The sequence below is a fragment of the Notothenia coriiceps genome, unplaced genomic scaffold, assembly GCF_000735185.1.
Source record: "Notothenia coriiceps isolate Sejong01 unplaced genomic scaffold, NC01 NC01_scaffold00007442, whole genome shotgun sequence".
Classification (NCBI taxonomy): Eukaryota; Metazoa; Chordata; class Actinopteri; order Perciformes; family Nototheniidae; genus Notothenia; species Notothenia coriiceps.
Genome location: NW_011340143.1, coordinates 8,326 through 24,761, shown reverse-complemented (window position 1 = coordinate 24,761; position 16,436 = coordinate 8,326). Strand labels below are relative to the sequence as shown.

Here is a 16,436-nt window from a genome sequence, read left to right as displayed (position 1 = left end):
AGACCGTCCGAGCGGTGCATTCCAGGCTCAAATCAAGCGCACTGCTGATTTTTTTTTCCTCCTTCAAAATATGCTGGTGTTGAAGCCGTGTCAGAAAAGAGGCAGACTGCTAAACCACAAAACTTAGTCAGAGAGGGCATCAAGGCCACTGTGGCCTTATGGCAGATATCATTTTTAAGGGCACAAGGCCAAAGTGGGAGGGCCCTCGTGGCCCTCGTGAAATTCCTGCCCTGCAGTGCCAACATAAAATATTCATAACTCTGTTAATGATGTATTTGCTCATTCCTCTCTTCAATTTAATTTCTCAATGTTCCAGGTTCACATCACCATTATGGACAACAACGACAACACTCCCATATTCTCCCAACCGACCTATGATGTCACTATTTCTGAAGACACGCCCCCTGACACTGAAGTGGTCCAGGTTCTGGCGTCGGACCGGGATGAGCATCACCAGCTGACCTACTCTCTGCAGAGCTCCATAGACCCCAGTAGCATGCGCCTGTTCCGCATCCACTCCAGCCTTGGTACTATCTACACCACCCAGAGGCTGGACCACGAGGCCTGCGCCCAGCACATCCTGACTGTCCTTGTAAGTGTTTGCCATTTACTTTTATTTAGGATCTCATGATAACAGCTGTGACTCTTTGAGTTATATTTTCCACTGAGAGGATCCAGTCTTGTCTGCATGTCTGTGTCCATAGAAATATGTTCTTATTTTAAGGTCATTCAGTCCTTGTTTAATTTATCATGCTGGTGGTTCACAGACTATTTTGAGCAGCAAGCAATTAAAGGTACAAGCTGCAAGCTGTAATTATTCGTTTTACTGCAGAATAGAGGTATGTTGGTACACAACATTCATGATTTGATATTTATTTCCTTGGGCTCACAATTGAAATGTGTAGCAGTCAAAACAAACTTGAGGCTTTTGCGAACATCGCTCAAAACATTTGGAGTTGGGAACTGTTTTCTGTAGAAGCTGCTGCATCCCGTCCTCAGAGTAAATTGCCAGAAGCGCCGAAACTTCCTCATCATTCCACCGCTCCGGTGTTGTAGTACGTGTGGTCATAACTGGTTTAAAGTACAAAAAAACTACTCGCTCAGGTGTGGATGTGGTTTTGTAGTGAGGAAAAAAATGGCTGCCTAACAAGAAAAATTCAGAGTCTAACGGGGCGTGGTTTGCAATTCGCCCAGCCAATAGAAATAGAATAGAAATTGGTACTCTTTTATCACCAGGTTCGTACTACCTCTCTAGCAGGGACTGAAAATGGCCAAAAGAGTTCCCGGCACTGAGTAGTCCCGGCGGTGTGAACGCGACATTATTGGTACTAACGGAACTAAAGAACCAAAGTAACAGGGAAAGTCCTGCGGTTTGAATGCGGCTATTATAAATATCAAGACATGGATGACTGAACTGAAGCAAGTTGCGTACTAAACTGAAGATCTTGGAGATCCAATGACCACACGGTTCGATAGTGTTATAATACTTGTATGATATTCAATACAGTATGTAAAGTTGACTCTTTAGAACTTAGTTCTTTCAATGGGCTTGAATTTGAGTAAAACAGCCAAAAGACACCAGTTCTGAAGCACTAAAGCACTTTTAGTTGGACCTGATACACTAATCCTACACCAGAATGGGGATCTGTTTTATTGACAAATATTTGGAGAGCGCAGTGATTTTTTTATGTTTTACTATGGTAATGGAGAACACATTTTGATTTTCTTGCAACTTCAATAACCAAGGTCGGGTCTGTGGTTATTATACTCTTATTAGTTATAAGTCTTAAGTGGATAGGACAAGAGTAGCCCTTTCAAATAAGAAATGGTGTCTCATATGTAGAGAAGCGGGCGAGCAAGAAGCAATCAATAAGTCTGTGCTATCATTATATTTGAACTCATACATTTGCACGGAAGCTAATTAGCATGCGGTAGCAGTATGACTAGGCCTGCAAGATATTGGGAGAACTGAAATTGCAAACTGTTTTTCTGCAGTTTATATTGCATAATGGAAAAAAATAGGAATATAATTTAGAGGTTAAACGCATTCATCTTTAGTAAGGTTTACAGGGTTATTGCAAAGGTGCAGATTTCACTGTCAAGGCTAAATATATCTTTCAGCCCTAATCTACATTGATCTAAGGACAGGAGATTGGATACGTTTATACTGAAACACATCGTTATATCAAACACTAAGCCAACATTTTTAACAATGTGACATTTTGGGAAATGCATGTGGCGAAGGAAAGTGTAATCGCGAAGGTTCTGGCGTGATATTTTCAATGTTGTTTTTGGACAATGATGTCTCTGTGCACATTTGAAATTCTTAAATTACATGATAATCAGATGGTACACTCTGTAGTGACCTCAAAGGATGCCTTTTTTTCCTTTTTTTAATTCACAGGTAAAGGACCAAGAGTTCCCATACAGAAAGAACCTGGCTCGTGTGCTAGTAGAAGTGGAAGATATCAATGACCATGTACCAATCTTTACCAGTGCGCTTTATGAAGGCTCAGTCTACGAGTCAGCAGCAGTGGGATCAGCTGTGGTTCAGATTACAGCCTTGGACAAAGACAAGGGCGAGAATGCAGAGCTACACTACTCCATTGAAACAGGTACGCACCTCTGAAAGCAAAATACTTTCTCTTGTACTTTGATTGTTTTTAAATACTTTATAAATAATTACCCTACCTATTAACCACTACATTGATATAACTGTTTTTGATTTTCCAACAGGAAACACTGGAAATGCTTTCCATATTGAACCAGTTCTGGGCATAATCACTGTTGCACGGGACTTGGACTTGTCCAGCATAGGCTATTATGTTCTTACCATCAGAGTCACTGACAATGGCTCTCCTCCCCTGTCCACCACCACTATAGTGCGCATAGCTGTCACTCTCTCTGATAATGCCGGACCAAAGTTCCCCCAGCCTGAATACCATGCTGAAATCACAGAAAACGCTGTGGTTGGGACCTCTGTCAACACAGTCAGTGCAGTCAGCCAGTCCACCCTCACTTATGACATAAAGAAGGGCAACGCAGGTCGTGTCTTTCAGATAAATCAGTACAGTGGAGTGATTACTACTCAAAAGACTCTAGACTATGAGACTACAGCATCTTACACCTTGATAGTCCAGGCTACAAACATGGCTGGCATGGCCTCCAATGCTACTCTGTTGATCCAGGTAGTGGATGAGAATGATAACCCACCAGTTTTCCAGCAGCTTCACTATCATGGCAGCATCAGTGAGGCAGCACCAGTCAACAGCGTGGTCCTGAACTCAGATGATTCACCTCTCGTAATTAAGGCCACTGATACTGACCACAACCAAAATGCTCTTTTGGTCTACCAGATTGTCGAGGACACTGCAAAAATGTTCTTCACAGTGGATTCTGGGACTGGATCTATCAGAACAATAGCTAATCTTGACCATGAGACATTTGCCACCTTCCACTTCCATGTCCATGTGAGGGACAATGGCAGGCCACAGTTGACAGCAGACAGTCCAACAGAGGTCACAATACAAGTCATTGACACAAATGATTCACCACCTCGCTTTACCCAGGATGCCTATGAGACAGTACTGTTACTTCCCACCTACGTGGGAGTGGAAGCTCTGCAGGTTTCAGCCATAGACCCTGACAAAGATGTCCCTTCAGAGCTCACCTACTCTCTGACTGATGGTGTGCTGGAGCACTTTGCCATCAAACCTTCCAGTGGAGTCATCACAGTCAAAAACAACAACTTCTCCAAAGAACGTTTTCGCTTCAGTGTCAAAGTTTCCGATGGGACATTTTCCAGCACATCTTTAGTTACCATTCTGGTCCGAGAGGCTCTGGACTCTGGTCTCAGCTTCTCTCAGACCCTTTACTCTACATCTATTCAAGAGAATGTATCTAATATCACCAAAGTGGCTGTTGTCAACGCTGTGGGAAACCGTCTAAATGAACCATTGAAGTACACCTTGTTAAATGCTGGGACAAGTTTCATAATTCGTCCAACTTCTGGTGTGATCCAAACCACAGGTATACCCTTTGACCGTGAAGAGCAAGAGTTCTATGAACTGGTCGTTGAGGCCAGAAGGGAGCACGACCGTCTGCACGTGGCAAGGGTTATGGTCAGAGTCCAAGTTGAGGACATAAATGATAATTCCCCTGTGTTTGTTGGACTGCCTTATTATGCAGCTGTTCAAGTAGAAGCTGAGCCAGGATCACCCATTTTCAGGGTCATGGCGGTAGATGGAGACAAAGGCATTAATGGAGAGGTGTCTTACTATCTAAAGGAAAACCATGATCACTTTGATATCAACCAGCTGACAGGTGGTCTAAGCCTCAAGAGGGCTTTTGAGTCTGACCTGTCTAATATGGAATATCAGATGGTGATATATGCCAGAGATGGTGGTTATCCACCCCTCTCATCTACCATAGAGTTCCCCATCACAGTTGTCAACAAAGCCATGCCTGTCTTTGACAAACCATTTTATTCTGTTTCTGTGAACGAGGATGTTGCTGTGCAGACACCTATTCTCGGCATCAACGCCACTAGTCCTGAAGGTCAAAGCATTATCTACACCATAGTTGATGGAGACCCATCTTTACAGTTTGACATTGGTTTTGATACTGGAGTCGTAAGCGTCATCCACTCTTTGGACTACGAAGCAGCATCGTCTTATCATCTGACCATCAGAGCCACAGATTATCTGACCGGTGCCCGTGCTGAGGTGGCTGTAAATGTGGTTGTCCAGGATGTAAACGATAACCTACCAATCTTCCAAAAAATGTCCTACAGGGTCATTTTGTCGGAAACAGCCATGATTGGAACTCCAGCACTTCAAGTTATTGCCACTGACAAAGACTCAGATAAAAACAATGTTGTTCGTTACCAGATCTTCTCAGATGTGCACAACAGAACAGACTACTTTCATATTGATAGCAGCAGTGGATTAATCCTGACAGCACGTATGCTGGACCATGAACTCGTCCAAAAGTATGACTTCATTGTCAGGGCCACTGATAATGGCTTCCCCCCATTGAGTAGTGAAGTATCAGTCATAGTTGTAGTTAATGACATGAACGACAATCCACCAGTTTTCAATCAGCTACTCTATGAGGCATATGTGAATGAGTTAGCACCCAGGGGTCACTTTGTAACCTGTGTCCAGGCCTCAGATGCCGACAGCTCTGATTTTGACAAGTTGGAATACAGCATTTTGTCAGGAAATGAAAGAATGAACTTTATGATGGACAAAAAAACAGGAGTCATCACATTGTCCAGCCACCTTAAGCAAAGAATGGAGCCTGCCTACAGCCTCAACGTTTCAGTGTCTGATGGGGTGTTCACCAGCACCGCACAGGTCCATGTCAAGGTGTTGGGGGCCAACCTGTTTAGTCCTGTGTTTGGACAGAACATGTACGAGGCAGAGTTAAGAGAAAATTCTGCGGTGGGAACCAAAGTTATACAAGTAAGTGTTATTGAAATAATTTTAGACATTTTATTTTTAATTGTATAGTGGAACAATACTAACATATAAGTGTAATTCTAAAATACTCATCTCTGCATTTACCTTTTCATTGCAGGTAAAGGCAACGGACGCAGACCCTGGAGTGTTTGGTCACATCACTTTTTCATTTGTAAATGATGTGGGAAACGACCAATTTAACATTGATGCAAATGGCCAGATCACCACTGTAGAAAAGCTTGACCGTGAGGACCCAACCAATAAGGACATTGTTTTGACAGTGGCAGCCCAGGACTCAGGAGGACGTGTCTGTTACTGTACAGTACACGTTACTCTGTTGGATGATAATGATAATGTTCCTCGCTTCCGTGCTACCGAGTACCGAGCTTCAGTGAAATCTAATGTAGCTAAAGGGTTTATGGTGACACAAATTCAGGCTTATGATTCTGATGATGGCACGAATGCCAAAGTAACATATTCACTTTACAGTGAGGCCCATGTCCCTGTGGTAGACATTTTGGAGATAGACCCAGACAATGGATGGATGGTGACTAAAGGCAGCTTCAGCCACTTGAGGAACTCCGTTTTATCTTTTTTTGTGAAGGCAGTTGATGGAGGTAATCCAGTACGGCACTCTTTAGTGTCTGTCTACATCCATGTTCTTTCTCCAGATGCCTTCATTCCTTCCTTTAGCCAACATCAATACTTATTTAGCCTACCAGAGGATACCCCCATAGGTTCAGCCATAGGGACGGTGCACCTTAACACTTCTCCTGGACATGCCTTGCTCTCAGCTACCTTTGCCCTGGTCAACGGAGAGATGGGAGAAAACAACCAAGATGGGATGTTTGTGGTGGAAAAGGATACAGGTGTGATCAAGCTTGATAAACCCTTGGACCATGAGGTGATAAAAGGTTACCATTTCAAAGTCACTGCCATTGTACAACAGGCTAAGCTGGATTCTGTCACTTCTGTTGATATTGAAATCAAAGTCTTAGATCTAAATGACAACAAACCAGCTTTTGAAGCCAATTCATATGAGGCCACAGTTATGGAGGGAATGACAATTGGAACCAGAATCATTCAAGTCCAAGCATTAGACCCAGACTCAGGGGCAAATGGCCAGGTAACATATAGTCATGGGACATTAATCCAGTCAGAAGCGGAATCAGACGCATTGGTTGGAACCTTTAGCATTGACAGTAACACAGGCTGGATCTCCACACGCAAGGACCTGGACCACGAGACGAATCCATCCTACACATTCACAGTGATTGCCTCTGACCTTGGGGAGACCTTATCTCTTTCCAGTACAATCACTGTGACCGTAGCAGTATCAGACATCAATGACAATCCGCCCATGTTCCTGGAGCAACGCTACTTTGGTTCAGTTCAGGAGAGCGACCCACCAGGCCAGGTGGTGGCTGTGCTGAACACCAGAGATGATGACAGCTCTGCTGTTAACCGTCAAGTCAGCTACCACATCACTGGTGAGTACCAATGCCTAAATGTCTGTCATTGCATTGAAACCATATGAGCAGACAAAGATGTTGATATGTAATGATTCTACATATCCCAGGATCATATCTCATTAGGTTTTTATTTTTATCCCATCTAAGGCCATTGTTTTGGTTTGTTACTTCTTACTTTCAACATTATCTTTGCATGATCCCTTTGTGAAGTTAACATTAGGAACAGTTTGTTTTTATGTCAAGTAAACCTTTGTTAAAGTGTGGTTGGTTAAGGGACCATCGTAGCTAAGGTTAGAAAGGTTAAATGCTAATTGCAGTTAATTGAAGCAATAAAAACCTGATTTATTTTAGGAAAATCTGACCCTTTAAATATGCCTGCTTCACCCAGAACGCCACAACCTTCATTTAGGATTTAGGCACATGACAGGCGGGTGCAAAAGCATCCAACATGGACTGAATTTGTTGGGATACTGGGCTGTGTATCGTGGCTCATCTGTCTGCAATCTAAAATGACTGAATTGTGTTTTCTTGCTGTCTTGGTTTACCCAAGCTACAGTATCAGACTTGTTGAGTGAGAAACAGGAAATATGTGATGATATTTTCATGGCGTATTAGCATTAAACAGCCTGTGACATTTACCCAGTTGCAGTTCTCTAGATGTCAATGAAGTAATAAATAGAGTAGATTTAAAAACTGCAGCACATGTAATGAAAGCTGCTTTAACCATGTTGAATTGTATCTTTTGCATTTTGAATAGATATGGAGATCAGTTGTTTTACATAAAGACGCACATAAGTAATAAAATAGCAACAAGAAAAAGGGAAGGCAAGGTAAATTGTGAAAATGCAGTAATAATCTGGAAAGTGATCAAAGTACTGACTTAGTTAATTTGTTGGCTGCTCATTGACACGCCAGGCAGCTTTAATGGAGTGAGGCCTTCCCAGGACACTAAGGCAGAGGACTACCTTGCCAACAGGAGATAGAGAGCTAATTAATGACTTTTAATAGGAAGGAATCCTTCCCCTAATGGCATTGTAATAAGTATCAGACAGACAGCTCTAGTGAATGATAGACATGTGAGTGATGTGACCTTATAGATGATAGCTAAAGAGGAGGCAGGCAAGGAGGAATGAGCTACTCTGAAGTGCAGGGAGAGAAAGACATTTTGTATATATATATATAGATAACAGATATGCCAGTAAAACTAAGCGAATAAGCCTTCAAAAATACTGACGAACGTGACCTTTTTTACTTTAAAGAGAGTACCAATTCATGTTCTTCAATATTAGAGGGCCAAAGCAAATCACGACAGAATGTAGAGACACACTCATATTTGTTAAGAAACAAATGCCTCATTCAGTTTCATTTATAGTGATAATGATACTGACAGATGGGAATATATTTGATTTGAATTTTGCAATCACCTGCTCTCTTTTCACAGTATTATACATTACGCTAGATTTATTATGGGCTCAGCAGTTCCCTTGGAGATTTCACACCTTCATGGAAATCAAGAAAGTGTGAAAGACAGACAAAATCCCATTGCTTGGTACGGAGGTTGCACTTTAGGACAACATTAATATTTTTGTATTACTCTTTTTATTTATCAAATTAGGAATATTTTAAACACTGCTGGTATACAGTGCTCTAAGTGTTAGCATGTTGGATCTGTTTCCATTCACCATACAACAGTGGAACAATGCAAACACACCCTTTTAGTCTCATACACAACCATTTATATTTCTGTTGTAGCTGACCAGGAACCTGCCTACAGTTTTTCAAGCTTAGTTCCTTTTGCCCTCGCCATAGTGTCACTCATTCAAATGTAAATTAGCCTGCTGTGCTAACATTAGCATATTATGCTAGCACTTTGCAGGTAAAAGTTTCCCTGTGGAACTTCACTTGTGGTTTTTGGTTTTGCATTATGTAAATCAATCTTAGTTCTTTGTACATACACAATTCAGCATTTAACCATCCACACAAATTCATACAGAGGCAGAGACATTCACACACCGTTGGTCATGCCATTTGGAGCAATTTGGGTTAAGTATCATGCCTAGGGACACATTGACACGTTTACTGCAGGTCAGGCTGGGAATCACAACACCATCACGACTGGTAGACGACCACATTCACCCTCACAGCCACAGCTGCCCCAGCGTAATGTGATGATATCACATATGCCACAGCAACCCAGTCTCACAACATTTCGTGTTATAGTCACGAAATTAATTTAATCTATTGATTCGTGTTCACCAACACGATTTTCAATTTTTTTTCGTGTCATACAGAACGATTTTAAAAGCAATGTATTTCTATTGGTAATATGTTTCGTGCCCTGCAGCACGTCTTTTAGTCCGGTCGGGTCGGGTCTTGGAATACCAGAAGCTGTGTGGTCCATAAAAACATTTTCTTGCTCAATATCTTACCCTAAGCCGAACCCTATCCCTTTTATTTAAAATTGTATAATTTCTATTTTTTTTTGCCATCCGGGGGGAAAGTAAAGGGGGCAAAGATCCTCAGAATACTGAAATCTGTATTTTTTGTCATCTTTATTTCATTCTAATTTGTTATTATTTGGTGCAGGCACGAAACATACTAGCAATAGAAATACATTGCTTCTAAAATCGTTCTGTTTCAGAATACTGAAATCTGTATTTTTTTTGTATCTGTTTTTCCTTCTAATTTGTTATTATTTACATTGCTTTTAAAATCGAAAAAAATGGCGAAATCGTGTCGGTGAATACGAATCAATAGATTAATTTTGTGACTGTAACACAAAATGCCGTGAGACTGGGTTGGCCACAGAGAGGGTTAGATACTAACAGCACACAGCTGTGTATTCGGGTTCTCTTTCACACCTGTGTTTGTCAGGCTTAAAGAAGAAAAAGAAACATGGTTTCCTTTTTGCTCTGGCCTTGCAAACAAACCAATGGGAAAGAACAAGCTTTAATATTTTCATTAAGCCTTTAAAATCCTTTGTAGTCTGTCAAACAAATGTGACTTTCAGTTGATCATCTTTTATAATTGCCACTGTAATAGATATACAACACTTTTTTTTTCACTGTTCACACTCTTCTTTCTTAACCCATTGGTCTGTGAGAGAGGACAGAGCTGCCTAGAGATTGATGTGTGGAGGATTGTGCTTCTTCGGCTTGACAGTCTAGTTAAATGGGTCGGCAGCCCCCAGTGCTCCTATAAATCCTCAGTTTTATTGTCTAACCTTTATCCACTGCTGCAACATTAATTTCCCTGTACTGTTCACATAAAGCAGCCACTATTATTAATGGCATAAAATATGTTTTTTTTACTTCAAGAGTGCAGTGGGTCAAAACATTGTCTCTACAGTTAATGTTTGCACTTTAATATTGGCTTTATGTGAAGCCATTTGCCTAGTTTACCAGGTGTGTTTAGAATAAGAGAAACACCATAGGCCTACAATAGAGTGGCGAAGTCACGCCCATCTACTTCCGCCCCATGGGGCCTTATTCCTGAAAAATTATGTATTGAAGTCAATAGAGAAAGAAAACGTATCTTTCAATCCCGTTTGAATTGTGCCATGAATTACATATATGATGTTTGTCAATCTTAAAAAATAATTTCCATGTCAAAAAAGTCACAGTTTGTCGTAAAACGGCTTGGCTCTACGGAACTGACTAACTCCCCTTGTGTGTATGTAAGCTAAAGGATCTTTTAAATTGACAAACATCATATGTGTAATTCGTGGCACAATTCAAACTGGATCGAAAGATAATCTTTATCCCTCCATTGACTTCAATACATGATTTTTCCAAAATAAGGTCCCATGGAGGTCCACCGGAAGGGGAGGGAATTCACCACTCTATAAAACAGAGGTGTGGCCTGAAGCCACATGACAAGCTTGGACTTGAGTGATGACTCATTACTTCACCAATTTTTATAAAGCCTTGTGATAAACTCCATGTTGACAGTCATACCTGAAATGTTTTCCCTTATCCTGTGTTTGTGTGCTCTTGTGCATGATGTCCAGGTGGAAACTATCGTGGTGTGTTTGCACTGGGTCTGGTTCAGGGTGAATGGAAGATGTATGTGAAGTGGCCCCTGGACAGGGAGGAACGCAACCTCTACATCATCAATGTCACTGCTAGCGATGGACTCTTTGTTTCCCAGGCAACGGTGGAGGTGACAGTGATAGACACCAATGACAATAGCCCCATCTGTAACCAGGTGAGGAATAAATTATCATTCAGTCGAATTACAGGGATCGTTAAAGACAGTGGCATGGGGCAGGAATTTTGAGATGCTCTGCCAGTGTCCCACATTTATTTTACTTAGCTAATTGTAAATGTGTGTGTGTGTGTGTGTGTGTGTGTGTGTGTGTGTGTGTGTGTGTGTGTGTGTGTGTGTGTGTGTGTGTGTGTGTGTGTCTGCAGGCTGTACACACTGCCTCTGTTCCAGAGGACCTTCCAGTCAACAGTGTGCTGCTGAAGGTTGGGGCTACAGATGCAGATGTAGGCATCAGTTCCTGGATCCAGTACTCCTTACATGGTCCTGGATCCCAGGACTTCATCATGGACCCAGACACCGGTACTAAGGATGGCTTTGAAAGAATACCCATACTTTTATTTTGGAACAACAATTAATACATAGTCTTTCTTACACTGAACTTGCATCAGTTGTAACTAGCCTCAGTCCGATATTGAGTTAAAAGGGATAATATGCATGACTTCAGGGTAATTCAAGAATCATCAACACGTCGGTTTTTCTTTCGCTAATTACTAAATAATGCAATAATGTTGATATAAACAAGATTTTAATGATTTAAAAATAACACAAAGCAACGGCTGGAACTGCAGCAATCGTGATGTAAATTAACAACACTAATCGAGGTATTTTCCCTTAACCAGCCTTCAAACTATCCCTAGCAACAGTTTGCTATCAAAAGAGAGCAGATCACTAGTTCAGAATCAAGTTTTCAACTAAGCTGCCGTGTAATAACCTTAAATAATAATAATAATAATAATAATATCATGTTGCTTACACAGTTAACCACACATGTTATCTGTGGTGCAATTGTGCTGCACACTGTCATGGCTCTAAATGTGTCACCGGTTGTTTCTTACCTGTCTAGGTGAGGTCAAGTCATCTACGACTCTCGACCATGAGATGACACCCTACTACCGGCTAGTTGCCCAGGCAACTGATGGTGGTGGGCGATGGTGCCGTGCTGAGGTGCATCTGGACGTTACTGATGTGAATGACAACCCGCCCATATTCACGTCGACACACTACACCGCCAGCGTGTACGAAGATACCGCCCCCAAAGCCCTGCTCACCCGCATCCAGGCCATAGACCCTGATGAAGGTGATACTGTTGTACTACTGCTTCAAATGCTACTATGTTTTTTAATAAAAAGAAAGAAACCCTTGCATTAATCTAGAATAGCAGATGGCAAATGAGGAAGATACAATTGAAAAGTTATTAATGATGGAGGCAAAAGCAGAGGCAGGTACAAAGACAAAGAGCCTAGGAGTAACAAGTCAAACAAATGAACAAGGAACAGAGAAATAGGTGAAAATAAATACCTAAAATACAGTTCAAGTTAAACGTATATTGTATGACAACTCTGTGTCTGTGTAATCTTGACTAAATTAAATTCACAAATGGGAACAACAAAGGGTTGCACTTGGTTGTTCACAGAAAAATTGACAGAGATAGTTGTGGGAGGAATGAAAAAAGCGAGCCTAACACAGAAGTTCAAAACACAGACTAAAATCACTACGATTGTGTGGGATTGTCATATTTTCTTTGTGTGCGGTAGAGACATTTGGGAGTTTAGCCTTTGTAGACCTTATTCATGGACAAACACCTATTCAACACACTGCAGGAAAGCAAAAATCCCAAAAGCAGAATAATCCCCCTTCAAATCTTACTGTACTGACATTCCTCCTCTGGCTCTGCAGCAGGTCCCGGTCGTATGGTGACTTACTCCCTGTCTGAGTCTGCAGGAGGCTCCTTCTCTATCGATAAGTCCTCTGGCATTGTGGTCCTTGAACGCATTTTGGACCGGGAGGTTCAACCAGCCTATCAGATAGTAGTCCACGCGTCTGACCAGGGTTCACCACTGCCCCTCTCCTCATTGGTCAACGTCACCATCACTGTGCTGGACATCAACGACAACCCGCCTGTGTTTGAGCGCCGCGATCAGCTGGCAACAGTGCCCGAGGACGTGGGAGTGGGGACGGAGGTTCTGAGGGTCTACGCTGCCAGCAAGGACATCGGGACCAACGCTGAGATCACTTACAGTATCCGATCAGGCAACGAGCACGGGAAGTTCCACATCCACCCACTCACTGGTCAGTATGCTACTGTAAACATATCTCTGCAGCAGTAATCCCATTGTTGTTTATTCTTAATGTACATTTTAACATGTTCCATGTTCCTTTTTTCATATTGTCATGAACACTGCAAGCTGTCCATTTTAGAATTTAAGAAAGTGAAATGGTCAGTCATAAATACAGTTTATTCTCTGTTCATTCTTCTGTTGCATCTGGGAATATTTGAAATAATTAAACTGGTTAAAGTCCAAGTGTGCAAGTATGTGGTGGTTTTAGAACTGTCTTTACTTCATCCAAAGCTTATCCTTTCAGTATTTTCAAAATAGAGATCCATGTGTTCATGAAGCAAACTGCTAACCACTTATCTGGGATCACATTTAGGCATTTAGGATTGTAGCCTTTGCAGACCATTTACATGCACAAAAACCTAAAATGTTAACTGAAATGTTAACTTAAATTGTGATTCAGCTATAAGGTGTGTCTGTTTTGGTAGTTACAGCTCTTCTGATGTGCCAGCTAAATATGCATTCAACATTTGGGTAAGTAAGTATTAGACTGCTATCAGTAGTTACAGAACATTTAAGCGATCTAATCGGATCAGGGCAAAACAACTTGAGTGAGACATCTCTAATTCAAAAAATGACTAACACAGGAGCTTTAACTTTGGCAATATTAAACGTGGTGTAGAGTTGGAAGGTAGTATTAATGAACCATGATAAACCTATCCCCATGTTTTAATCAACTGTGTCTGCCTGCACAGGGAAGTTAAGAAGACGCCGTTCCTTCAGCTCTTACTTTCTCTGTTCTCTGTTTAAATGTTTATGACAGTATTGGTTAGGAAGACTTTTCAGACTTAATTACTGGAATGATCTGCCAAAAGGAAGAGACAAAATATGTTAATGACAAGAATCTTAAATCCGGTTGAGTTGATCGCAGAGGGGGTTTGCACTCATTAGAGTGCTGAGCGTCAAAGAATACTTGACTTTCTTGGGAGAGCAATGACAGGATCTTTTTTTGTTTCTCATCCTGGATTTATATTTTACTTTAGCTTTCCCTTGAGAGATTTCATGTGAAAAAGTCAATGCTTTAGTTTGCCCCACAACTCATAAAGGTCTGTCAGTTTCGCGAAAAAGAAAGTGGAGCTATATAGGTTTAATATTAATGTCATCTCTCTGCAGAGCGTATCTTTTTTATTTTGCCTTCAGCAGCTCTAACCTTTCTGCATCTTAACAGAAGGGAGAACTTCACTAAGATGTAAGATGTCATATTAAGTAAGACCATAATGTCATTCAAGTTCAGCCTTAAACGCTTCAAACCTTTTCTAGGAACGTGTGAATTGGAATGAAACAAGTTGACTGTGTATTTTTGTATTTATGTACCATAGGATCTCCTGTCCATGACTAACCATAGTTAGCTTCCACAGTTATTAAGTTATCACCAAAACACCATACAGCTTTTCTGTACAGAGAGCTGAATCATCTACATTTTCTTTGTGCAAAACCAGGGTTAATCGTGTACCTCTCTTTTAGAATAATACTGGGAAAAGGAGGCTGCTGGAAGTTCAGACTGATGTTGTATAATACAGAAGGTTTATTGAAGAGCTTGACAAAGAAAAACAGAAGACGAACAACACAAGCTAACACAAGAATGCATTAACATTGTATGCCACCATCAAATCTGCAAAAATCTCCTTGCGTCTGCGTAACTGATTCTTAGACTGGTCATAAACCTAACTACCTCTAATGAAACATGGCTAGATTCCAAAAAAACAAAGGCACAACTTAAAGATTTAGATGCTCCAAAAGTAAAACAACGTTCTAACTGAATGTTTTTTGACTAATGTAGGAGCTGAGCCTAATACTTAAGCTACCGAGGTGTTTTAACTTGCGGGACTCACCGTGTGAATAAGATACCGTTTATTGTGTGTCTTCAATGAAGAATCGGCAGGCTCATTTGCAGTTGTAGCATAATACAATCCATTTATTTTCTCATCATGTGTGCATATCAGTTAAAGGGGCTCAATTAAGCTTTTTGGTGTCTTCCCTTTCCTATAGTGTTATACTGTAAGGGTTTGTGTGCATGTAAATGGTCTGCAAAGGCTAAAATCCCAAAGTTCCTTCCAGAGGGAGTGTCTCTCCCAAACACTGCCACCCAGCCTGAAATGCGAAAATAAGGGGTTAAAAGCCATATGCCATACTGGGGTCAGACACAACAAATAATCTGATAGGAAACTACTAAATACCTGTGCCTTAGGACATAGACCCCTATGGCACACACAGTAAATGACAGACACTCGTGACAGATTGAACCTAAACATGACCCTTCATTAATATGGCTCTTCCATGGATGTCACAGCTGTTCTTATCTGCCTGGTGTAACCTAAGGCCTGCTTAAATGATTGCTAAGATGAATAGGACATTCTTTTATTGTAATACATGTATAGAAATATAATTAGTTTTAAAATTGCTTAACTGTTTGAACCAGGACCTTCAGTATTTGGATGAAGTTGCTTGTGATAAATAAGGTGCATCAGATTTTGTAGTTACAGCTGTTAGAGACATGAGTCCTTCAATTAAAAATAAAACAACTAATGTGTTTTCATAAAGCATCTTTCTGTGTCTTCTCTCTCCTCACCTTGCTCAGGTGCCATTTTAGTGGCCCAGCCTCTGGACTATGAGACCTGCAGGGACTACTTCCTGACCGTGGAGGCTCGTGATGGCGGCACACCACCGCTTAGCGCCATCACAACAGTGAACATAAACCTGACAGATGTCAACGACAACGCACCGATGTTCAGCCGTGAGCTGTACACTGCAGTGGTGTCTGAGGATGCTACCACCGGAGAGTCTGTGGTCCAGGTGGGTTCCAGTCCTGCATGCTTCCCTTTTCAGGTTATTTTTAGCATGTATTGGCGATATGTCCTGGAATATGATCGAACATTCAGGAGGATACATTGTAACGTTTGAAAGGACCTTCTGACCTTTTCTTTAGCACCAATAAATAGTTCTCTTTTTGCAAAAGGAATATAAAACAGCTAAAAGGCTTTTGGCACCACATATCATATTGCATCACACTCTTGTAAAACAACGTTTCATCAACGTTTTCCATTTCTGAGGTAGGTGCTGAAAAATCTATTTTACAATCACACATTCTGGAAATGAGCTTTTCTCCTGCACCGTATGCA

General features: G+C 41.3%; 1 protein-coding gene across 1 annotated transcript; it reads left to right on the top strand.

Annotated features, from left to right (window-relative positions):
* Positions 1-316: 316 nt before the first annotated feature.
* Positions 317-16,110, top strand: LOC104944066 (protocadherin Fat 3; the record flags this gene model as incomplete). Its single annotated transcript, XM_010769541.1, has 9 exons — positions 317-592; positions 2,405-2,615; positions 2,737-5,465; positions 5,581-6,952; positions 10,944-11,140; positions 11,347-11,500; positions 12,045-12,278; positions 12,878-13,270; positions 15,896-16,110. Coding segments are annotated over 9 exons (5,781 nt in total), but the record flags the coding sequence as incomplete, so codon positions are not given.
* Between the last annotated feature and the right edge of the window lie 326 nt (positions 16,111-16,436).